Raw genomic sequence first — 25,506 nt, 5'->3', positions numbered from 1 at the left:
TTAGAAGCTTTGGGAAATCTGAGATCACTACCTTATTAAAAAAATAATATAAACCATATATATATATATGCACACTGTATAAGTATAGTATATATGTTTTATATAAAACATAAAATATGCATAAATAACAAGTATACATGTTTCTGTATCAATTATATATAATATTATATAAATTATATGTAATATACATCAGATATCATTATAAATTTTATATATATATATATATATATAAAATTCTGATATAAATTCTGAGGGTTAATGTGAGGTTGCTTGTAAACAGCTTCAGTTCTGATCTGTTTTTAATGTCACCAGAGCTGTGGTGTCCCTTGAGAGTTCCAGTTTTCAGCCTGGCTAGATGCTCTAGATCAGCCTACAGGGGTTTTATACAGAGGTCTCAGACACTTATGAGGTGTACTTGTTTAATTTCTGCAGGTTGGTCTCCTGTGACATCTTAGGGTTATTAGTAGTTATTTTTAAATTCTTATGTGAGCAGTTCCTTGAATTTGGGGTTTAATGCTCTAAGCTGTGTCTGTGCTAAACTGCTTACTGGTATTAATTGTATTTGTTACTCTGCTGCTGCTTCTGTCAGTCAACAACTCCCCATTTTCTTTATTTTCAAACCTTGCAATTCTAATGCCTTCTTCAATGCATCTGATGAAAATAAGTGATTCTATAGTTAAGTTTTATGGTGTAGGAATCACATTTCCATTTTTGAGCAAGGAAATTGCCTGTGAGAGACCAGAAATCAGAGTATTCTCCAGAGTGGCATTGGAGGGGCATGTGAATATGCAAGTGTACTTGATAAAAGTTGTCAGTGTTAGTGCTGAGAGTCAGTGTCCCTAAAGAGGAAATAAATAATTGGTTTGAGATTTTAATTTCTTATGTTTGTTACATAATTTGCATGACAGCATTCATAAGATGGATGTGTAACATAGGAGTGGACTGAAGCTGTAGACAGTGAATGTTTTAAGGCAATAGTCCAGCTGGAACCATCTTTCCCATTTGTTAATTTTTGTGTTCTTGCTGCCTTTGTGTTTCACCAGGGTAAGCATTTCTCTTCTTGGATTAAAAAACAAGATTTGGGTTAGTATTTCTTCTTGTTGTTGGAGTAGTTTTAAGACAGACCAATTCTCTTGAGTAGTTGTGTAAGAGGCAGCAGGACAGCAGTGGTGCTTTTTGCAGCCTCAGCATTATGGCTCATGGTTGTGGTACTGACAAGGCTCTAAATTAAGTGTCTTGGTTTGAATTTTTGATTTCTCTGTGAAAAAAAAAATAAACATTTATAAGACTTGTGTTTTATTGAGGAATGGGCAACTAAGAATTTAAGTATTCTGGGTATCACTTTTGAAAAATTTTAGTTAGACCTGTTGACCTAATTTTTTCAATTATTTTCTTTTACTCTGTCATTTTTAAGTAGATGGTGAATTGTTTTTTTATTGTTGTTGTTGTTGTTTGGGGTTTTTTAAGAGGATTCTGCCCCTGTCAAGCTAACAGTTCCAAAATAAGTTACAAAAAGTGAGGCAGTGTGGAAAAGTTTACCTCTTCTCTGATTTGCTGGAGAAGTAAACAAGACATTGCTGTCTTCAGTGGTGTGTCCATGGGCCTGCAAATAAAAATGTGCATGTCTTCCCAGCAAATCCTCTGCAAACACAGCCACAGGTGTCAGTCCTGCTGCCTGCCCTTAAATATTGCTTCTAGTAAACCCCTTCTTGTGGTTATTTCCTGGAAAAGCTGATCAATGCTTTTTCTGCTTTAGCACAGCATAGGTGCTAAAATGGGCAAAATGAGCTTGTGAACATCTCCTGGAAAAGCTCATGAAGGTTGTACTTTATATGTGTAGTTATGCTGTGGTTTTCACTTTCTGCTGTTCTTAAATTATTATAAATTAAAGACCCAGGTGCCCAAGCACTGCATATTAGGGTTTTTTTTCTGGCTGACAGCAAATACAGTCTTAGTTAGCTCTGAGCAGCCAGAATGATAGATGCATGGATAGGTGTGCTGATGGATGGAATCAGTGTCTGCAGTGTGAATAACTCTGTTTCTTTCTTCAGATCTTGCATCTGGCAATTTTTTGTTCAATTTGTAACATACAAAGCAGCTTGTCTGGAATTTGGCCTTTTCCTCTTTTGAGATCAAATAATTTAAGCTTCAGAAAGAAGCATTCTCATGACATGTCTTCTGGTTCCTACAGGTGTTAATAGTGTCTGGATCAGTGTGCTGAGGGCATTAAAGCAATATCCTTCCTCGGATTTGAGATAGTTATTAAGGAAGAGGGAGCAAAAGCAGCTCCTGCAAAGCATGAGCACAGCAGCCATGCAACTTAAATTCATACAATGAACTGCAGAGATTGTGCATGTGCTTTTTGCTATTAATTTGTCAGTTAAACACTCTAATTAGCTAACTAGGGCTAAATACCATCAGGGCTGTTGATACTGATGAATCCAGTTGCCTCCAGCAGGACTCATTGTAAGCAGAAATCCGTGACTTTGATTTATGTGTTTTGAGAGTGACCTGTAGTGTAGTTAATGACAAGTGGTGTGGAGGCTCTGGGATTTGAGCAGTGCTGTGTGGTTAAGTCATACACTGAATTAGTCTCTTCTTTGTAGAGCCCCTGTTCATCAAGCTAGACTGGTAATTGCTACTTTGGCAAGGTGGAGAACAGGGAAACAGCATGTTGGCATAAGGCATTATGTTTTGATTAACAGGTGGGTTTGAAAATAACGTTTTTAAGCCTTGAGGGCCTGTCCCTGTTGTGTGAGTGGACACAGGGAGGCAAAATTAATGCTTTTGGAATGCACATACAATGATGCTTGCAGAGTGCAATAGTTCATACAGCTGCTAAAACAAATATTTCTGTTCAGTATTTGAGCTTGGCATAAGTACTCTTCGTATGTCAAGGCAGGTCAATTGTGTTGTGATTTGCATATTAGATAATATTTATTTTTCTGAAATATTTGGTATATTTAGTGTGTTTTGCAATAGCAACTTGAAACTACCAATATTTGTGCCACCTTGATTGCTTGTTGTTTTGGTAGTATGAACTGCACTTAGCTTTCCCATTCAAATGTGTGCACAATTTCAGTAGCATGTGAGGAAGATGCATTCCCATAAACATAGTTTTTGGGAACAAATGATCCCACTTAGGTCCAGGAGGTACATGAGGATTGGCTGGTGTTCTGCCAGGGGAAATTTGGGGTCACCCCATTCCTCATGGCACTGGTGCCCAATGGTGCTCCAGGTTCTCCAGCTGACCCAAGATGCAGCATCCATCATAAAAGCTTGCAAGCTTTTCATGAGGTTGTCTTTGGGTTTGTTTGTTTGGGGGAGGGGGAGGTAATATGGCTTTTTTTTTTTCCCCCCCAATACTACTATAACATAGACCTGCATCCTCAAGTTGTCCCTTTTTTCCTAATTCAAAGAAATATTTAAGTTTTACTGGTCTTGTTCTCCAGCCCTCCCCTGTGTTTTGTTCATCCAACTTCACATCAGTCTTCAGACTTTATTTTTTTCTGCAGTCCTTTTTTTGAAAAGTAATGTGAGGCATGCAAATCCTGTAAAAGTAATAAAATACAAGAGGTGTTGACTAATAGTCAATTTAGATCTATCCAAGGTGTTCAGTACTTGACAGTGTATTTTAGATTTGACAAACCAATAATTTTAAAGGAGAGTGAGACCCACATAAGTAGACAAAAATTCAAAACAGGTGTTTCCCATACAATAGTCACATTTTAAGAAATTTGTGTGTGTTTTTTTAAAAACCCTGCTTAAGTTCACATATTACTTTCCATATACAAGTTTACTAGAACAATGAATGTGGAATGATGCTGAACACACCTGAAGTGTGGTGCAATCAGCATGATTTGTTCATTTCCTATGCTAACTTCAAGCGAAATTGGAAGGAGGTGAATGCCCTGAAGACAATAAAATCTGCTAATGTGCAACAGCTCTGTGGCAGGTGAAACATGGTAGTTAAACAACACAAATTGGTTTTCAAAGGTGTGACACTTTGACTTGGTTTTTGAATTAAGTTCCTGGAGTTAGTGCTTATGATGCATGTAAATAAACAAAAAACACTCAAAACCACATGAAAAAGTCTGAAGCCATTATGAAATAGTCATGAAAACTGTGGAAACAATGAGTGGAACATGAGAGCTTAATTCAGGAGATGTAAAGACCTAACACTTGCTGTTTTTCAAAATATTCCATCATTTCTAAGACAACAAGGGTGGACTGTGCTGAATTTGTAAACTCTGCTATTGAAAAGAAAACATTCATCAGGATGAGAAAAAGAGCTTTTATGTAAATATAATATTCTTATGTCCCATGGCTTGTAGGCAGTAAGGGTAGGGCAAAAGTGTTCTGGTGATGCATCTGAATGACAGAATTAGCTGTGAGTTTCAAATAAGGCTGTTTGCTTGTGGAAGTTTTTATTCTGTATTTTTTGAATAGGGGTATTTATTTTATTTTCTCTCATATCACTGCCCCCTTTTGTTCTTCCCTCCTCATGTGGTGGTATTGTAAATTTGTCATGAACACAGTTTTCTTTCTATGAAAAAAAAGACTTACTCCATGGTAGTTGCTACCTTCTGTGGACAAAAATAAGTTGAGGCATTAAAAAACCAAACCCACAATCAAACCTTTTTATATTAATGTATCAGGTGCTTACAAGTATCTGCTGTCCTGCACTGATAAGATAAATTAGCATTCCTGCTCAGCTCTCCACATGCTTAATTTCCTTTAAAAATATACACAAAGGAATTTTGAAAGGCATTTTGTGTGGTTGAAAGTTTTAAAGGATAGTTATGATTTGAGTTTGTGAGAAGTAAAATTAGATGTAGGCTAAAATTCCAATTCATAGCAATTGCCTAATGACTGGTAATTCTAAAACAGGCCAATTTTATTTAACTTTTCCAGACAACTACTCTTTGGCTTTCAGGGCAAACTTACCATTTTTCAGATAAAATCAGTTCTGTTAGCCACAGTCAAAGGTGGTGGCTAAAATTATAGTTGGCTTGGAACCCTAGCTATGAACAGGCTGCTGTCTGTCTGTAATTACTCTAAGAGGATTGTGCCAACTTTAGTAACAGTTTATTTTGTTGAAGTATGTGATTTTTACAATTCCTTAAATAGCACATTGGAGTTGTATTTGTTGAAATTTTTGTTAGGTTTGGTTTGGCTTGTGGGATGGAGACTTGGGAGTGTCTTGAGTTAAAGTGTAGTACCCTCAAGGTAAAATGTCCTAGGCATTGATACACTAATGAAGGCAGCATGCTAATGTTGCAGTTGATGCTGTATTTCCTTTCCTTGTATTTTGTATTCAATTTATATGTATTCCTTTGCACTTCAAGTACACTGTTTAAAAGGGAAATAATGAGTTGGCTTATTGGGTAATCTCATCAGAAAGTGTGGCCCTGAAGTTTGCAAAGGTCATGCTTGTCACTGAGCTGGATGGGGGCAGAAATTTCTTACCTGTCATGGAGGGCATGTAGTAAGTGACATTTTAGTAATATATGGAAACACAACCATATAAAAAACCCCAAGAGTTGCACAGTCTACAGGTAAATGTGATGTCCCCTTTCCAAAAACTGAGTTATTAAGGAATCAGGCATTGTCATTATAACAGAATAAAGAAAGTGATGTATTCATGGGGCAGACTGCAAAAGAAAGACATTAATTTGAAATGGTATGGTGTGGAAAATACATAGAGAGTGACAAAAATAAGTGAATGGGGTAGAAAGTGTCTGCTGAAATGTTATCTTCAGGTTCCAAAGTGTTTAGCTGAAGAAAACCTGCCTTTGTCATACCTGGCTCTGTGTGAGTTCCTTTGGTTCTAAGGAAGAGTTTGAATAGGATAATGGGGGGAAAAAATCATGAATGTAAAAACTGTAGAATTGGCTGAAGAGGAGAGACACGGTTTTTGAGATATCTGTAGTTTCATGGGATGTGGAGAGCTTTTTACTTATCATGAGGTGCAGCATTTTCTCTTCTGAGAGATGCCTTTGGATGAAAAATGTAACTGTGAGCAAAGCCCTGAGTGCTGTTTTGCTTAAACATGAGTACCAGAAGCATGTCCTTGGTTCAGGGTGTTAAGTAACTTTTAATAAGTAGCCATAAAGAAAAGAAATGGCAGTGTTGTGGCAGAACCTAAAGAGAACGTTGAATTAATATATTCCACCGCTGCTTTTGGAACAGAGTGATAGGCACTGTTCCTACCTAGACATTTTCCTTCTCAGCTACAGAAGAGATTAAAAGACTGTCAATAGTAAATTAAACAAACACAAAAAAACCCTGAGCAAAACAAAAAGTGGATGCCTTATCCCTGGAAGTGTTCATGGCCAAGCTAGATGGGGCTTTCAGCAACCTGGTCTAGTGAAACCAGGGCAGAGGTTTGGAGCTGCATGGTCCCTTCCAACCCAAACCATTCTATAACTCTATGATCTTAAATAAAAGGCAAGATAATAAAATTGTCAGAGAATGAAGTGGTTACTGAAAGAACCATTTGGTTTGGGGTTTTTGTGGAGTTTGGTTTTGGTTGGCTGTTTGATTTGGGGTGTTTTTTTATTTATTTATCTTCATTTTTTGGGCCAGCTGTTAGTTTGACAGGTCAACACATAATTTTTTATTTCAATTAGGTTGTTAGTGGACGTTATGGTGAAGAGTTGGCAGGGGAGATCAGATGTTGGTGAGGCAGATCAGCCATGGCCACACACGTGCCCAATTCCAACGGCCACTTCTGCACTCTTGGGGCTGCACCTGTGTGCCACCAGCCCAGCACACTCTGGTTTGAGGAGAGCCCTGCTGTCCTGCTCTGCTGCACCTGTGTGCCACCAGCCCAGCACACTCTGGTTTGAGGAGAGCCCTGCTGTCCTGCTCTGCTGCACCTGTGTGCCACCAGCCCAGCACACTCTGGTTTGAGGAGAGCCCTGCTGTCCTGCTCTGCTGCACCTGTGTGCCACCAGCCCAGCACACTCTGGTTTGAGGAGAGCCCTTGCTTTGTCAAGTGCTTGGTTTGTTACACCATTGGTGTTCAGGCTCTTCCCATAAAGCAAACAAATTATCTCCCAGTGCACTCCAAAAGCAGGTGTACAGGAGTGAAGTTTACTGAAGGTCTGTGAACCATGAAGATGTTCCTCAGAGATCTCAGAGTAAAAAACCAAGTTGGAAACAAGGTGTTAGAAAAACCTATTCAGCACATGCAGTTGTTTCCCTATAGTAGGGAGCACCTTCTCCCTCTCTTCTTGCAATATTTTTCAAGTGTAGATCACTCATGTTAAATATATAGCTGGGAACATCTTGTGTTAAGTAGAGATATGAACCTGAACAGAAGAAGAGGTCAAGCGTGGAAATAAATTCCAGTCAGTACTGGATGATTGAGAAGTCCCTTTCTCTCACTCCCTCTTGTTTGGAGAGGTGGTGCTTGAATTCACTTCAGAAATGAGGAGAAGAAAAGTACAGCTAGGGTATTTTTAAAGGAAAGAAAAGAGAAAAACAACCTACTCTTTAAATTCACATTAGCACCTGGAAGTGGGTGGCTCAACCCTGTAATCATCTGCATCATCATATTACCTTTGCCTGATCAGAATATGGAGTAATAAATTTTGTGATGTCCACATCATGCTTGAATTTTTATATAAATGTTATTGTTGTTTAGGACACGAGTGCTTGAGTAGCAAACAAACTATTTGAAATGGTTTAATAGAGCCTCATAGTTAGCCCACTTACATCTGTGGACCACTTTTGGAAAAGAAGATTGATTTCTCCATAGACCAAAGCCTCTTCTCAGTTCTCCAGTGCTCTAGCATACTTTGGTCACAGCAGCAAGCGCATTCTTTTTGTCACTGAATGCTTCAAAGATGCAACGTGGGTGTGACGTGCCCCTTTCAAAAACCATGGCTCTGCAATAAGCTTTCTTTAGCCATGTTGTGTACGTGCTTGAAGGGATTAGTATTAGATTTTTGGTGGGGTTTTTTTTTGGAAGTCATTGGAAAGCAAAAGACTAAATCTATTTTGATTTCACTCGGGATAGATTAATGGGTGTCAAATGTTACACAATACTTGACATATCCACTGCTGTTAAGTTGGCCGTGGCAAAGGGATTACCCGATAATGAATCACCAAGCTCTTCAGCTGTTTAAAGGGAATCGTGCCACTTCCTTGCCCTGCTAGGACTCTTCCCTTCCTGGGACCTTGCTGAGACAGAGCGTGTTTGGATGTGGAAAACTCCACGCAGATGTGCAAGCACCAGTTTAACAGCTTTGTGTTCAGCTTCTACCTTGCTAATTGTTTTCGTGGGATTATTTGGATTGTGTAGAAAGCTTTTTCCAAATCCCCTTTATTACTGATGTTATTGTTGCCAGCAGGAATAAGATTAAAGGTGCTTAAGTCTGTAGAGTTGTTTCTAATTTGTACGTGTCATTTCAGTGGCATTTGAACAGAACTCTGTCTCTTCCCCTCCCTGATCCCCTGTGGTACTGTGCTTGAGTTAGGGCTGAGAAGCCAAGCTATTGGAAGAAAATTCATTTTGTTCCCTAATTATTATGCTGGCACTCGGGAGATAATTTTTCCCTTCATGCACTGCCAATTAATATGCAAATGAGCTGATAAATATTTATACCGTGATTTAAATTATGCAGGGAGCGCTTTCAGTGTACTCTGCAAATGAATTGTTCGTGGACTTCAAAGTGCTGGCTGCTGTGCTAACGAGAGGAGATTTGCATAAGGCCCTAATCAGGCGCATACTGATTAAGCTTCATTATGGAAACTGCCAGCTGCAATCTTTGTTTCTATTTTATTACAAAAAGGGGAACTTTTCACGCTTCAGTCGCCTTGACAATGTCAGACACAGCTAGTAGTAGAGACTAAAACTCCACACAGCAACTGAAGTTTCCCTGTTCAGTTGAAGATTGCTATGGTGTAACTGAAGTTGTATTTCTCCCCCCACCTCCCCACTCCCTTTCATGTTCAGTCAGAGCAGTAGTGTAGATTTGATAGAAATTGCCATTCTCCCGTTCCTTGGACTATCTGAACCTGTAGAGGATACCACAGCAATGCTGGACTGCAGCGACTACGTCCTAGGTGGGTACCAGCTCAGCTCTTTCTTACGGGCACCGAGGCTGGGAGATTGACTATGCATAGTGGCTTAATCACATATGCAGAAGGTATTTTGGGGGCTGAAGCTCACCAGTGAATCGGCAGCAAGTAGCTGCCTGCTAGATGGATAGCTCGAGCTGTACCAGGGAAATACATGCTTTGGTTTGGTTGTTTGTTTTCCTCTTTTCCCTCGCTCCAGGAAAATTCCTTTCCTCTGCACAGACTTGGGTGATATTAATACAGATCTTTTGCTTTTAGGATTTCAGTCTGAGAAGCATTTGCCTTCTAACAAGCACTGGACTTGACTTGCATATTTGTGCATTAGAAATTTTAAAGCATTAAAATGAATGAGAGGGAGCCTAAGTGTTGAAGGAATTTAGTAATTGTATTGAGCCATTCCACAGCAGAATGTATGTTATGTCTGTGTATTTTTAATATAGAAAGGTTCTTCGTGTGTAATAGAAAATAAGGGGGAGTGCACAGTGGTTGCCATTGATACCGTTGCAAGCTGTGTTTAAGGTTACTGGGATAATACATTTCCTGCGCTGAGATTCCATCAGGACTGCAGAACAGACATGCCATAATTCCTTCTTCATGTCTTTTAAAGTTATTTATAGTAATGGATCATCTCAATTTTACAATAGGTTTTATTTCTTTTCAAGGCTTTTCCCTCTGAAGCTCAATGTATATATATGTATATACATATATATTTTATTATTCTTTTCATTCCATCATATAAGTTCATGTAAGAACTTATATCTCTAAGTAAAAGATTATATTTTGGATGGTAAATTTTAAAGCAGACGTTTGAGTATGCTTGTTTCTGAATATGAATATGTTTTTTGAAAATTTCTAAATAATTCTTGTCATGTTTTCACTCACATTAAACTTTGTTTTTTCCATGCACATAAATGAATCATTTTTGCTGGTGCAAATGGAGTATTAGGCAGTTCCACTTTAATGGGTGAAAGGAAACAGTTAATGGTATATAAACGTTAGGATTTTCTTTGCTTTGCCAGCTGTGTGCAGCCCTTATAACCCTTCAGGTTGGTCCTGTGTCCACTGCTTCTTTCTCCTGAATGCCTTTGGAAATGTTCCTGAGGGTGTGTGAAAGGCTGGCACAGCACTGCCTGGCGACACCTCAGCCCTGCTAGCAGAGGAGCAGCGTGGAATATATTCACTCCTGAGAGTTTGATTTCAATCGTGCACCTGCTGCTTTCGATCCTTCCTTCTGGGGAGTTTGTTTTTAGATAATGTTGGCAGAAGTTGTAGCCCAGGGCCTTTATTTAAAACCCAAAGAAGATCTAAAGGAAGAAAAAAAGGTGAAGGCATAAAGGTTTAGGGTTTTTTAGCCCACTTCATTTGTTTATTCTTTTAAGTTTGAAGCAGAAATTGAAGGAGCACATATGCACTAAGCAGCTTTTTATTCGACATAGAATGCATCGGTGGGTTGAGTGTCCCGCGGATATGAGCATGTTTTGCTGGTAGCAGTTTTGTGCTTCAGATGGATGTCATACCATTTGCAATGGAAATAGAGGCATTGTTCTTGATGCTTTACATGCAGAAGGCCCACAGATTGAACAAGAAATAGTGAGCTGGTGAAATAATGGATGCTATCCTTCACTTGAACCAGAGCACTACCAGAAAGATGTTTCTTCTTCCAACTTGCTGCTTTTTTCAATAGCAATGTTTGGGGTCTTTGTTAAGGATGGATCTTTACAATAAAATATTATTCATTTAGACAAGCTTTTGGTAGTTAAATAAACTTTGTGTATGTCTAGTACTAAAAAACCTTTTCTAGAAGGATTTATTTTGCAGCATAGCCTGACAGAAAAACGTGTCCTGGCTTGCTTTTTGGAAAGAGGTCTGTACAGTTATAACTTTGTGTGGCTGAGCAAACTTCCTCATCGTGTAGGGAGGCTTCTTGTCTGAGCTTCCTCATAGGACAGTGCCGTGACTACCCTGCTTGAGTTCTGGGCACAGGACACCTGTGTCCCCTCTCTGTGTTTGTTTGCTTTGCTTATTCTATCATTAGTATCCTGCACCTTGACTCTAATACTTCAATTCCTGCAACAAACTAGCAACAGGAAACCCTCTGTTGTTTTTCTAATATGAATTTTCTGAAGTGGTTTGGCAAGTAGGTTCCATGTTCCTGGGAGACAACCTTCTCAACCTGTGCTCTTCCCTTTTGCAGTCAGTGGCATCTTGAGTTCAAGCTATTCTTCTACTCTGGGCGGTAAAAATTACATCCTATGTCCAGTAGCCTCATGAGTTTGCCTGGTTTCCACAACCAAATGTATTTGACTTGTAAGAACTCTTTGCTCATTTTCCTTTTGGATGAGGACTCTTCATATTTGTGTCCAAATAAAAGAACTCCCATTCAGTGCTCTCTAAAGTGAAATTTCAGTAGCCATCTGTGTGTAAAGGAATGAACTAATGCTCTTTATCAAGTGCACATTGCCTGTAATCACTCTAAACAAGTGTGCTGCTGCCACAACAATAAACTCAATTTAAGAAATGTGAAATGCATGGATCTCTCAGCAGGGAGGGCCATGTCAAGAGCAGAGATTTCTGTACAGTCAGTGGAACCCATGTTCTGTTTCTAGAGCATGAATCATGATATCCAAGTATGGAAAATGACAAAATAAGGAGCCTGGAAGCAATAGGTTCTGTACCTGCAACCTTAGCAGAGCTCTGGTTTTCAAGACTGAATTTGTAGCTTGAATGTGCTAAGCAGACATTGTGAAAAATGAGGCAACACTTACTGAAATGTGGGCCAACAGCAGTCAGCTGCAGTTTCTCCTCATTCCCTTCCCCTTTCAAAAAGCAGTCTAACAGATCTGCCTTTATACCAAGGGTAACATTGATAGTCCAGATCTCTTTTACACATGGCTGAACATTTCAAAGATTTAAGAATAGTCACAGGAACTTTCTGAGAAGAGTTGAGGCTCTGGAGAGGTTGTCAGGGGAAGTTCTGTGGTTGTTACAGTCCTCTGGATTTTCAAGGCTCTATTGGGTTCAACTGCCACAGTTCTTCATGTGGAAAAGTATACTAGTTTTAAAAATATTGATCACAGAATCATGGAATTATATGGTTTGGAAGGGACCTTAAAGATATCCAGTTCCAACCCTCCAACCCCCCTGCCAATGGGCAGGGACACCTTGCTCTTGATCATGTTATTCAGAACTCCACACTGGCCTTAAAAACTTTCAGGATGGGGCATCCACCACATCTCTGGGCAGCCTGTTCCAGTGTCTCACCACCCTCACAGTAAGAATTTCTTTCTGATATCCAGTCCAAACTTGCCCTCAGTGTAAAGCCATTCTCCCCTGTCACTACAGTAAAAAATCCCTCTCCAGCTCTCTTGCAGGCTTCTTTAGGTACTGGGAGGCTGCTGTAAAGCCTTCATGGAGCCTTTTCCAGGCTCCTCAACCCCAACTCTCTCAGCCTTTCCCCATAGCTGAGGTGCTGCAGCCCTGAGCATCTTGGTGGCCTCTGAACCCACTCCAGCAGGTCCCTGTCTTTCCTGTGCACTGGTTGCAGCAGGTACATGGCAACAGTCCATCTTCTCATTTCCAGCTTTCATGGGCTGCCCAGCACTGAGGTGTCTGGGCATTCTTGGAACTGTCTGGGGGAAAGATGCAGCACAGTTAATGATGCTTCTGTATTCTTCTTCAGCCTATTGGTATTTTGGAAATCACTGCTTTGATGAAAGTACATGACAGAGGTAACCTTTTAAGCACCTAGCAAGAGAATATCCTGGAGTAAAGGGTTCATTTTAAGCTCATTGAACTTGCTTTTAGCTCATTATGGGAATGGAAGAGTGTGCTCAAGGATTTGCTTACACTTCATTTTATGAGCTGTTCTGTCTTGAGATTCTTTTTGTAATTTTGGTTTGTGATAATGTGCCACTCTGGGGTCGGTGGCAAGGAATGAGGAGGTAATAAGCTGGAAAGCTGATGCTGTACAGAGAACATCTGTATAGATTCCTATATAAGGAAACTATATTCTCTGTCTGCCATCTGGAGAGGCCCTCTGCATTGTACTGTGTTCAGCTGACAGGCTTTGAAACCAGGAACAGACTTTTCAATACATTCATCCAGAGGGAGAAAGAAGAATTAATTTATATTTGTATGGTTTTGCATTAATATATAGGAAATATAAAGTAACTTAGTGTCAGTGACATTCCAGTAAAATAGAAATTCAGTATTAGGAAAATGGCATCCATTTAATTATAGTGACTGAATTTCCTTTCTTTTGTTGGGGTGGGGCAGAGAGAACAAACACAAGAACAATGCAGGCCATGATGGTCAGACTTAATGTTTTTGAATCTTGGTGTAATCATTCCTTCTTTCCCCCTCCTTTTTTTTTCTTCTATGACTTTCATTGTATTGAAAATTAAGTTCCTACCTATCATTGCCCTCCAGCATGCTGTCTTTTATTCCCTTAATACCATGTTTTCACATATGGGAATAATGTCATAGAAAATTTTGAAATAATATTTATCTGGAAGATTCAGTATTGTGTTCTGGTATTGGTTGTTCTTTTTTTGTGTTATAATCTGAATTAGGGTAAAGTACATAGCAAATTTCTGCTGTTCTGTACTTCTCTTGAACAAAAAGGTATTAATAGATTTGGGGATTTTTTGCTGTATTGTTTCATCTTTCTTTCTATTTTAATGCAGACTCAAGAATGAACAATCCGTCAGAAACCAGTAAACCATCGATGGAGAGTGGGGACGGGAACACAGGTAAGAAATGATCAATTGGTGCACAGGTATTTTCTGGTGGAATTGAGTGGATATTAAAAGCAAAATTTCTTTACCCATTTAGTAGGATTTTAAAAACCCACAAAACCAAACAAAAGCCTACACTCTTTGATTTTGGAGACCTGGAAATAATTCTGCCATTAACCCTACTGCATACAGGGCATTATTCATACCTACTTTATTGGAGCACCATCCACACTTTTTATATAAGATTTCCCTTCCCCACTTTTTCTATCTATGTTTCTGATACCACTGAAGCTCTGGTGGCACTAGCTCTCCATAAATAGTCTCATTTTTTCCTGGCAGAGCATACCTTTGGCACTTCTAACTTCATAGTTTATTTTTGGGTTGAAATTTTCCCTGGCAGATGTGGGCCACTGCCTGATCTTGTTTCCGTTCTAGATTTCATTCAAGCTGTCACAACAGTTCTCAAGAACAAGTCAAATGGAGAAAGCATAATATATCAAAATCTTTTAAAATGTTAGTCAGCTTTTCTGTAATTTCTTAGTGTGTTAGAACAGAACCTTGAAATTTGGTTGGGAAAAATAGATTTTGTGTCAGGGCCAGTCTGCCGTTTGGCACGCTTTTAAGGTGTGACCAAATTCTAGGCCATTGAAGAAGCTTGTTGAGCCATTGTAACTTAATCATGCTAGCTCATGCTTGAAATCCTTTCTGGAGGTAATATATAATATAATGCTCATTCTGAAAGCAAGAGAAATGACAGTTCTGAATGGAAAGTTTAACCTAGCTCAGAATCTTTTCTCAGCTCAGAATAGTGTTTTGGAAGAGAAAATTCTGAGAGAGAACTTGTTGCTTTGAGGGGAGTCTGGTTACCTTGTATGAGGAAACCAAGTTTTCTTTTTCATGGCTCAATAATAAGAGTTTTATTTTAAACTCTGGAGTTGTGATGAAATTAACACATTAATTAAATTAAACTTAAATAAATTCAATTTTGTTTATCTGAGAGGCTGGATTTTTTCTGCCAATATATGGGTTCAGTCAAAAGGAATTCTGCCTACTTCTTAATGTGTGTTTTGTTGCTAGCATCTCACATTTTATAATTGTCATTATATTTTTAATGGGAGAAGTATCAATTTTTTTCTGCACAGAAGTGTTCTATTATATATTTAATGGTTTAAGATTATATAAAACATTATTTCAAAAACATATGGGCCGTAAATATTTCATGATCATAAACAGAATCAAGGGAACAATTGTTTTAAGTGTCCCTGTGGACTCCTTGTAGCTAGAGGATGTGTGTAAACTTCTGAGAAAATTCAGGTTTCCTGCCCTATGTGACCACAGTTCCCTGCATGTGCTTTCTCCAGAGCACATTCCCAACACACTTCTCTCAGTGCAACTTCAGCAGTTTCACCTCAGCTGAGCTGGTAAAGAGGAGGATTTGTTTTATTCAAAAGTAATCAGTCAATTACCACAGGAGCATTGCATCTGCTTCAGCAGAGCTCAGCCCTCTTAGGCAAATATTTCACAAATATCATTGTGAAGGTGGGGGTCATGACATAAAATGGATGGATTGTAGGGTCCTTTCATGTTAAAAGGGGATACAGTGACTATTTTTTAATACTCTAACATTAAAGCTAGTTATTACGTAAGTTTTGACTCTGATTGGTGTTTAAAACTTTTGGAATATTGTTTCTTTAGTTTAAATGTTTTCAGTCTTTCCTTCCAGTTTTGTATCCTGATTTTTAAATTATATGAACTAAAGTAATCTAGAATTTTTGAGGACTCTCTCTTCTGCAGTCATTGTTTTGTTTTAAAATGTTGTGCTCCTAAACCACTGGAGATAGTGATTGATGGCATTTGTGATGTTCTTTGGGAACTCGAGCATCAGTTGTATTAGTCAACTTGGCAGATGTTAGGCTCTGAAAGGAATACTCACAGAATGTAATTTTAGGCTTCTGATGGGGGTACTTAGATTATGGTTCTGGGCTCAGTGCATACTTGAGTGAAAAGAAGTCAGCTTTCAGCTCGAATGCTGAGAACTGGAAGTGCCATTGATTTTCTGTCAGTGCCTGTGCTCCCCAGATAATGCGTGATGATGATTTTTATAAACACTCAGAGTTCTTATTTTTGTAACTTTCTCCAACTGTCTGCTTTCCAGTGACATTTGTAAATCACTTGAGTCTGCTGTGTAAACACTAATAGTCTATCTTTTAAACTTCAGTGGGTACTTATTTGGGTAATTCCTGTTTTAAACTGTAGTGAGGTAATGCAACTTGAAAATGTTAAGAGAAATTACTGTGGAGCATGAATTTACATTTGGCAGAGCTGGTGTTCTCAGGAAAAAAAAAACAAGGTACCACTGGTTAAGGATGACAAACATCAGTAGTTCTCTGAGCTATCAGATAAATTTCATGAAAGTTAACAACCTTGGGTTTTTTATTTTAAGCTCTGACTAGGAAACATCGTAAAGTCCCCTAAATATATTGATCACAATACAGTGCCTGAAATATGTTATGACTTTGTATTTTTTGTGCTAACTTCCCTTTTAAGCATCTGAAAAACCAACCCATATTTCAGACTAATTAAAAACAACCAAAACATATGAGTACAGGAGCTGTTGGATGGCTGTTTTCTTAAGAACACGTATTGACCAACTGGTCATCAGTACTGCAGAGTTAGAGAAATCTTTTACAGGCTTTAGTTGTGGGCTGGCAGTCTACATAGTATCTGCTGGATAAAGAAGAAGTAAGAAAAATATCTTACAGTAAATGGAGAGCCCTTTTGATCTCCTTTTTATAAGCAGTGTAAAATTTTCCAAAACATCTCAACCTTTTTGTTTGTTTAATGCATCTTCTCTTGTAAGAGCTGTGTGGATGCAGAACTGTGAAAGCTAAGGTTATAATGATTATGGAAACTGTCCTATTAAGACATTGGTTGACATAGCAGCAAAATAATAGTTATTGTAAGAGTGGTATTTGGAAGGATTCTAAGGATACTTGTTTGCATTGCTTCATTTCCAAAGATTGATTTTCCAGTTTCCATAAGAAGAAAGTCTGTAGGAGAGAGACCATGAACTATTCTTCAACTGCTAAAATCAGGCAATTACCACTGCTGAACTTGTTATTAGGAAATGTGGATAGGGAAACAACAATTTCTGAATATTGGGGGTATCTCTCTGTCTTTCAGCAGAGGGGGAGAGAGAGACTGACCAGAGAAAATATGGTGGTGGTGCTGGGAGAGATCTCCCAGAGCACAGTGCAGATACTAACTGGTTTTGAAATCTTCCTTCTCCTTGTCTGCCTTCCCTTCCTGAGTCCTTTCTTGCACCTTACTCCACATCTCCCCTGGTCTGGAGTTCCTCACTCCTCTTCCTTTCTAATGCAGTCTGCAAGCTCAGGCTGAAATCTGATGATTATAATCTGGAATTTTGAGAGTAAATTGTTCTCCTGACTGCAGGTGCAATGTTACCTTGCTGTTCTGCTTTGTCATGCCTTTCTTTACCCTCTGCAGGTGCAATTCCAAAATGCCATAAATTAATCCATGTTCAGTATTTACTATTCTATTTCTTTCCCTGGAGTAGCATTGTATTAGTCTTTATCCAGTCCAACTCCATGAAGTAGCTCAGCACATGGCTGAATTTATGCCAGAATTTAAACATGCTTGGCAACATTAGACCTGGACTGTAAGGATGAAATTTCATCCCATAGCTTGCTGGGGGCAGAGCACCCAAACCAAAACAAACTACTGGTGAGCTACCAGAAGGGGCAGGACAGGGAGGATGGAGCTGGAATCAAGAAGAAAGGAGAGATGGAAATTGGAGAGTTTCCACTCTTTTTGGGCTGTTTTTGGTCTTTGTGAGCTCTAGCAGTTATGGGAGTTGGGATGAAGATGGAAAATACAATAATACCCTGGATTGTTAAAATCACAATACATGTGATTGTATCTGTCATATCTGTTAATCATCACAGGGTTTTGTATTTAATGCTTACCTTGAGCAAAAGTGGCATTCTATCCTTTTGTGTCCTTACAGTGTGCTTGACCTTCTGCTTCTGACAGCTCCATTTTCCAGCTCCTTATCAGATTTCTTGGATTCCATGGGAGAGGTGCCACATCCTTCTGAGCACCTTAAAATCAAAGGCCTCTCATATGCTGGATTCACTTTATTTTCCTTGCTCTTCTTCAAAAGACATAGGCATCCTGTAAATGCAAGCAGCCAGGGTAGCAGTCCTTCCAAAATTAAGGCTGCATCCAGAGGGGAAGAGACATTGTGCTTCCAAACACCAGAGAAAGTTTAAGATGCAAGTAGCAGAACAGAGAGTAAACAGGTATAATGTGGATTGTTTCGCTCTGAGTTTGGTTTTAGGAGGCCTGGGGAGAGGGAGTTGATGTTTTTCAAGACTGAATTTAAAGCAAATGTTGTTTTCTCACAGTCCCTAAGTTGTTTGTTGGGAGCCATGAAGATTTTAAGCTCAGTCTTGGAGCTTGCTTTGTTCTAAACCATCTAGGAGGCTTGTTTCAGGTTTCCATATTAAGAGTCAGCAGAAGTGCAACTGGAGCATTTCTTTTGCACACCTGTGCAGTAATGCTCTTTTTATATGGTATCAGGATTTTTTGAGGCTCTTTTTGGAAGATAGTTAACTAGAACAACTTCACCTATCTACCTAAAGTGAGGCCTGCAGCTGGTTCTCTCAGAAACAGATAATTTTTTTTAACCCCCACAAGTTTCCTATTGGAATGAGGAGTATTTGCCCTCCAGTAGGTTTTCTTATCTGTGTTTTTTTTTTACTCCCTGACCATTGAAAACTAATTCAAAACCTTTGCTTAAATGAGAAGGTGGTAGGTTGTTTCCTTTGACTTATGGTAGCTATTTGTCAGGAATTACTTTTGTATATTTACCCAAGCACTTTTTCATTCCCTTTGTATTTCTGCATGGAAAGAATTCTGAAGTTTACTGGAAAAAATGAAGATAGATGAGATTCTTCTGGCTCTTTCCAGCAGACCTTCTTATATACCATACTTTGGAAAAAGGCAACCAAGTTGCATTTCTTCAGGAGCAATTCAGACCAATGAGAGTCCCTAATTCACTTTGAATTGGAATTTTAGACTAATTAAGCAAAATAAATTGATGCAGTTTAAAATTGGAATATTTTTAACACATCTGTGGGTCTTTGTCTGCGTGTATGTCTCTCAAGTTTGTAAACCTTGGCCCAAAGCATAGAATTGAAAACTTGGGAGTTGACCAAATCTTCCCACACAGACCTTCCACCAAAGATGCATCAAAGGGCCACCTTAGGTGTACTTCAAATGGATGGTAGCTAACTTGATATATGTATTTAATTGAACAATGGGTCAGTCTTTGGAAATGTTACCTGTGCAAGCTGTTTGTAGGTCAAAATAATAGTGTAAGATATTGGACAGTCTGTTTTACTAATTACATTTTATGCCTACTTGCTTTTGCAGATGTTTCCAAGGAATAGCAACCACCTATTGTTGTTCAATAACTCTAACTCTTTTGCTAAGATAAACTGGGTTTTTATGGCAAGGAATGTAGATGATAGAAGGAATTTTGAAGTAGGAGTTACTATGCACACCTGCCCATAGGCACTGAACAAAATCTGATTGTCATGACGAGTAAACATGCAAGTCTAAAGCTGGTTTTGCTTCATTTCAGTCACGCAATATTAAGGATTGCATCATCTGTTCTAGAAATTCCCTGCATCCCAACACACTTAGAGTCTCCCTTCCTATTGTTAGCCACTGTGGGTACTAACAAAACAAAAAAACACTTGTTTTTTTTCTTTTCCTTTTTCTTTTCACCCAGATTATTTTGTGATAATTGGGGGGTTTTCATGTCTTCTGAGCAGTTTAGGAAAAGACTGCAAAAGTGTAGGAAAATAACTAGGTTTTAGTTATATGAGAGTAAGTAAAAGCAGAAGCAAGCCCAGGCAGTTCTCTTATCTAATGAGACCTCTGAACAAACTTTAACAGAAATGTAGAGGAGTCATTTCTGGAAAGATTAAAACTGGCCCATAACTGCTGTGTATGCACGCTGTTTTCATCAGGTTTTTTTAAACTGTCTTTAAGGAAAGATGGCTTTCATACAAACCTTGCTGCTGGCACTTTCTGAACTTGAAGTTAGTCTTCAGCTACTGGATAGAGGGTGTATGGAGAATGAAAATACAGTTTGATCACTGCATCAAGCATCTGTTTGGTTCTCAAACTGTGTATAGAGTGATGGGATAGTAGAAACACAGGTGATAGAATTAATTAGGTTGGAGAAGACCTTTAAGATCATCAAGCCCAACTGGTAATGCTGTAAGTCCCCCATTAAACCGTGTCCCAAAGTGCCATATCTGTACATATTTTAAATATCTTCAGGGTATACAGCATAGATGATGGAAGCTAAAGAAAATATTATGTTGATTTTGTTCAGCTGACAAATGCTCTATTACTGAAGCCTTGGCTCTGCTTTCCAGCTCACTTTCAATAAAAAAATGCAATTCTTGTTACTCTCAGAGTGTTTTTTTACTGTATAATGTTGAGACATTAGCAGGAAAGTTGGAGTGTTAATTCTTATTCCACTTACTAAAAGTAGTAATTAATAGTTTTCAATCTCTCTCTTCCTCCAGGCACGCAAACAAATGGCCTGGACTTTCAAAAGCAGCCTGTGCCTGTCGGAGGAGCAATCTCTACAGCCCAGGCCCAGGCCTTCCTTGGGCACCTTCATCAGGTAAGAGAAGAGACATTTCAAACAGAGGAGGCTCAGGCAGCTGTGAATGCAGCCGCCCTGGTGTGTGCCATGTTCTCTCTTTCTGTGAAGGATGGAAAGTCGTTTATTAGAACATAAATATGGGTACACCACCTGGAAAAAGTCCTAATTGTGGCACTCACTTCATTGCATTAGGCTGCAGAACGTGCCAAGATAGGGTGAGACCTCTTTGGGAGGACTACCAATCACATTTTTGGGGACTTGAGAATGCCTAAATGTCATGGTGTGGTTTTGAGTAGGTTTTTTGTTTGCTTGTTTTGTTGTTGTTTTAACCTTAATAGAGATACCATGTTGAAAGGCAAGACAAAATTTCAATTTGTTAGGAAAGGATTGTATTGGCCTAATGGCTACCAAGATTCCAAAACTGTCACTATCTAGTTAAAAACACTTCACTCTTACAAAGAAAGCTGATTGTACTTACTAAGCATATATGGCTTGTGAGGTCGTCTTTTTTTACAAAAAAGTTATTTCAGTGACCTGTTTGTCAGATGATATTCAGACTTCTAATACTATCCCTCTGTTCTGCTGCTGCTGTGTTTAGGGAATCAAAGCTGAACTTCAGATGCAGGCTGAAGCAAAATGGGGCATCCCTAGGTGAAAAGAAGTATAAGGGGCATTTTTTTGTAGTTTTTTTATCTGTTCGCACTTGATGTATGAAAACAAATGTCCTAATTTCTTTCTCTTCCTCTGCACCAAGTTAAACTTTAAAATACTGTACCTAATTGGATGACCTTGAATGTTTGAGGTCTGAGGTTGCACAGTTATTGTGGTATAATTGAAGTACTGAAGCTTTTATGCCCTCTTTTAAGAGCTCTGAACTGCCGTTTTATTGTATGGAACATTCCACACGTCTTGTCACATAATTGCAATTTTCCTAGCAGATTGGTTTATATAGGACCTAGGGAGTGCCACTGTTTGAATTTGCTGAACCAATAGGCTGCTGTATGCTGCCTTTATGTGGAGGGAAGCTGACTAGTTTTTATGGCTTGCCAGTGTGTGTTTAACATGGAGACAGATACAGCTGTTCTGCAGAATTCTGTGTGTTTGTTTTAGTCTTCATTTTGTTACATAGATTGACCCAGGACAATAATTGGGTTTTGCACAGTGCTTTATCCTACTTTGAAAATTTATTTATTTAAACAGTTGTCAGGATCTTTATAACTTCATGTTTGATAAAGTGTGATTCATTTCTTGAAACTGGTTCAAAGGAAAATCTCAGGTATTCTTTTATTCACCTGCAGGTGTGTGGGAATCTATTGTCAAACTGTCCTCTGCTAGTGAGGCTGCTGTTAGTGGGGTGTTATTCAACCTTAACACAGTGCTTTGCTCTAGACTAATGCAAAATACTGGGCTCTAGGCAGCATTCAGCTACAGTCTAATTTCTAATTTGGAAATGTTGGCTGTGTGGTGAAAGGGATGTCTAAATTGCATTCACAGAGATTTTCAGGAATATGCTGGCTGTACCTGAGCAATATACATTTGTAGTCTTTTATGTGGTGTTTGTGTGATTTTAAAGTATTATTTTGAGTATATCATTTGGATGGCAGAGTGGTGTTATTTAGGCTATTCTCTGCAGTTAATCCATGGTAAAAGCACAGATTACATCAACTGTGTCAAACTGTGTTTTGCTTCTGATGAGGAGGGGCTTTTCTGGGAGTGTTTGCTTAGATGTGGATCATGCTTAGTATGTCTAGTACCTTCCTCTAAACCATTTCCAAGGTGACTCTTCCAAGATTGACTGTTCAAAATATTTGGTTATTAATTTCATGTACTTTAGCTTTTCCTGTGCTTGAAAATATGTGGACTTTTTACGTGGGGACCATATTGAGGTCCTCCATCTAGAGGCAGGAGTGCTACATTTTGCTTTGCTTTATTGTATCCTTACATGTCACCTGGTTTTCAAATGAGCAGTGTCTTCAAACATGGCCAGAGATGGAATTCTCTACAGGCTGTTACTCTGACCTTTGAAAGTGTTGGTAATTAATTACAGAGCATTCCTTCTTTATAGCTAAGGGTGCTGGTAGAAACAAGGCAAGACTGATTCAAATGGGCTTCAGTAAATGAAAATACAGCATTTTTTGTACAGAGGAAATCCTTATTAGGGACAAAAAAGCACTCCAAAAATCTCACTTTCTGAAGCATTTTTCCTTGCTGCTCACTCACAAGACCTTCTCAGGGCCTTTTAATTACTAACATTGAATTCAAGTTTTAAGTATACCTGAATCAATACAGCCTTTGTAAAGTGTCTCCAGTCCTCTATGTTGAGATCATCTTTTCAGTGGCTGAGGGCTGCAAATGCTTGAATTGGGTTAATTTGGGGGAGAGTGGTTATGCTCTGGGTTCTGTGTTGTGCACGTGCTTGCTCATGTCAGAAAGCTGGTGAGTGCAGTGTTGGGGTGAGACCCATTCTGAAATGGGAGTAGGATGATGATGAGTATAGCTTAATGCCTTTTCCTGAAGCCTGGATTTTTCCAGCAAGAATAGGACTTGTTGGCCTGTCCACCCAATATGCTCTGTTTCAACTCCATCCATGGTAATATCTACATCCTTAGGCAGGGATACCTTCAGTAAGAGGTAGATAGACAAACAGCATCATGAAGAGTCTTAGAGATCTGTTTCAGCCTGGAGTACAACCCCTACTCCACTGATTCAGATGTCAGAGGGGCATGCACTGTTCTTGGGGAAGATTTTTGTTGGGATGCGGGTGGGGAGATTGTTCTTTTTACATTAGTTTTCTGTGGATTCTACATTATTTCATTTCCATTTTTGCACTGTTGTAGGTCCAGCTCGCTGGAACAAGTTTACAGGCTGCTGCTCAGTCCTTAAATGTACAGGTAAAGACAGTTACTGCTGCTCATCCTCCTCTCATCCCAAACAGCATCAGTAGACATAGTTCTTAGTCTAAGATACATTACTCAGGTTTTTTCAGTCTGTCTGGTTTTGCAAGTGATAGGTATGAAGGAATAACACTTTTACAACTGTAAATCAGGTTCAGGATTTGTAAGCATTCAGGTTCTGGAGTTGTTTAAAACGTGGACTGACCATAACTTAATGCTGAATTTTATTCAGGTGTGATATCATGAAAACCTTAAAACTCCCAAGAACATTTAATGTTCTTCTGTTTATTAACTTGCTTTAAACACATAGTATTGCTTTGCAATTTGCCCTTACTTCTGGTAACTGAATATAGGAATATAATGTAGCATTAACTATGTAATGTGGCTAGTTTAGACTGCTTGTGTAAATTACACACGGTGATTTCAGAGTCAGAGTAATTGTTGTTTAATAATGTACGTGAGACAGCAAAGCTTTCAAACTTTCCTGTGATGCTGAGCACTTCAGTTTATCTGTTAACATTCTACTTCCTCTCTGTACTATATTAAGGGGCAAGGGATGCAGTTTTATTGAAAACTGGTTTCAGTATTGCTTGTTATTAAAGAATGTAGGTAGTGCGTTACATGAAATGCAATAGAATGTGGACCCACTTATACATAATAACAATTTGGAAAGAAGAGGAGGTATAGTGACCTTCCTTTCTAAGAGGAAGGAGGCAGAAAATTGCCTTGGTTGCCATGGTAAACTTCCATCCCTGAGAGAGATGTTGGCAAACAGGCTGTATCTCCAGTGCAGAATGTTTACAGTCCTGCGCTGTAATTATCGCTCAATGACTGGCAGAATTAATCAGAGCCTTTATGTTAATTAGCCCGCTCTGCAGTCCCCAAAACAGGTGGTGGAAAATATGCAAATCTATGCAGAATTGTAATGTTCTGCATAACCAGTTTTAATTATCATAAAACTCTCTCCCCCTCTTCATGCACTTGCATTTCCTCCCTCGTGTCTTCACAATTTCTTCCATTTAAAAAAACAAGCAACTAAACCACAAAAATAAATCAAAACAAACTTGAATATTTTGAAATAAAACAGTATTCAATTAAGTAAATTCTTTGAGTATTAAAAAGCACTGTATATATTATATATTTTGCTGTAGGTAGAAAAACCTGTAAGGATTTTTCAAAAAGGTTCTGTACAAGCCAACAGTGTGATGACTTAGAGGTACAGGATGGAGATAGAGAAAATGGAAACACAATCTCCTTTCTCTCGTTCCATTGTTCAGGATTTTAGGCAATGAATAATTTTAACAACCTTCTCTTTCTTCGTGGTGAAAGGCAGCGTCAGCTTCAGTTGCATGGCGTAAAATGAAGTGAGACCTGAAAATAATGTCAGAGAGTTACAGGAGACCAGAGAGTCTCTTTGTTTTGTTTAAACTGCATTACCTACAGACATGTTTGAGCAATCGTAGCTGAGATGGTGGGCACACAGAGCCATTGCTTAAACACACTCTTAAAATAAACCCAAGGGCTTTTTGTATGCAGATGAAAGATTTTTATTGTGCAGTGTTGAGATAGCAACGTTATACATTAACATCTGTTTTACACTATAAAGAGTTGTATTTTTTTTTGACTAGTCTAAATCTAATGAAGAATCTGGGGACTCTCAGCAGCCAAGCCAGCCTTCCCAGCAGCCTTCAGTGCAGGCGGCCATACCCCAGACCCAGCTCATGCTGGCCGGAGGACAGATCACTGGGGTAAGAGTTACCCAGGGATGCTGCAGTCCCACGCAGCTGTCACCCAGGGGCACTGCAACTTCCTTTAACCTAGGGAGGAACTTCACTGGAAGTGGCAACAGGAAATATTTTCCTAGAAAAATAAGCAGACTGTAATATTCGGGGTTTGTTGCTAAGTGTTTGCTTCCAAACAGCAACAGCAAAGAATTCTTTCTCTCTGTTCTCAGAATCCCTTTTGACTCTGCAAAGAAACTAAAACCTGTTGTTTTAGAACAGTTACAAATGAGATAGTCACTGATGTCATAAAGAGGAGATTTATTTTTTTTTTCAATATTAAAATGAGGCATGGG

General features: G+C 38.9%; 1 protein-coding gene across 7 annotated transcripts in view; it reads left to right on the top strand.

Annotated features, from left to right (window-relative positions):
* The window catches only part of POU2F1 (POU class 2 homeobox 1), a 107,255-nt gene that overhangs the window by 45,350 nt on the left and 36,399 nt on the right, over window positions 1–25,506 (top strand). For 2 of the 7 annotated variants that reach the window (XM_056487351.1, XM_056487341.1), the window contains exons 2-5: window positions 13,776–13,841; window positions 20,453–20,553; window positions 23,373–23,426; window positions 25,058–25,177. In XM_056487351.1, the coding sequence (XP_056343326.1) occupies window positions 13,776–13,841; window positions 20,453–20,553; window positions 23,373–23,426; window positions 25,058–25,177 (341 nt within the window). Of the gene's footprint in view, window positions 1–8,868; window positions 9,076–13,775; window positions 13,842–20,452; window positions 20,554–23,372; window positions 23,427–25,057; window positions 25,178–25,506 lie in introns of those variants that run through there. The other 5 variants (XM_056487377.1, XM_056487369.1, XM_056487322.1 and 2 more) reach the window with 4 other exon arrangements.

This window comes from Oenanthe melanoleuca, chromosome 1, assembly GCF_029582105.1.
Source record: "Oenanthe melanoleuca isolate GR-GAL-2019-014 chromosome 1, OMel1.0, whole genome shotgun sequence".
NCBI lineage: Eukaryota > Metazoa > Chordata > Aves > Passeriformes > Muscicapidae > Oenanthe > Oenanthe melanoleuca.
The sequence above is the reverse complement of the archived record's forward strand: the minus strand, read 5'-3'. Positions and strand labels throughout refer to the sequence as shown.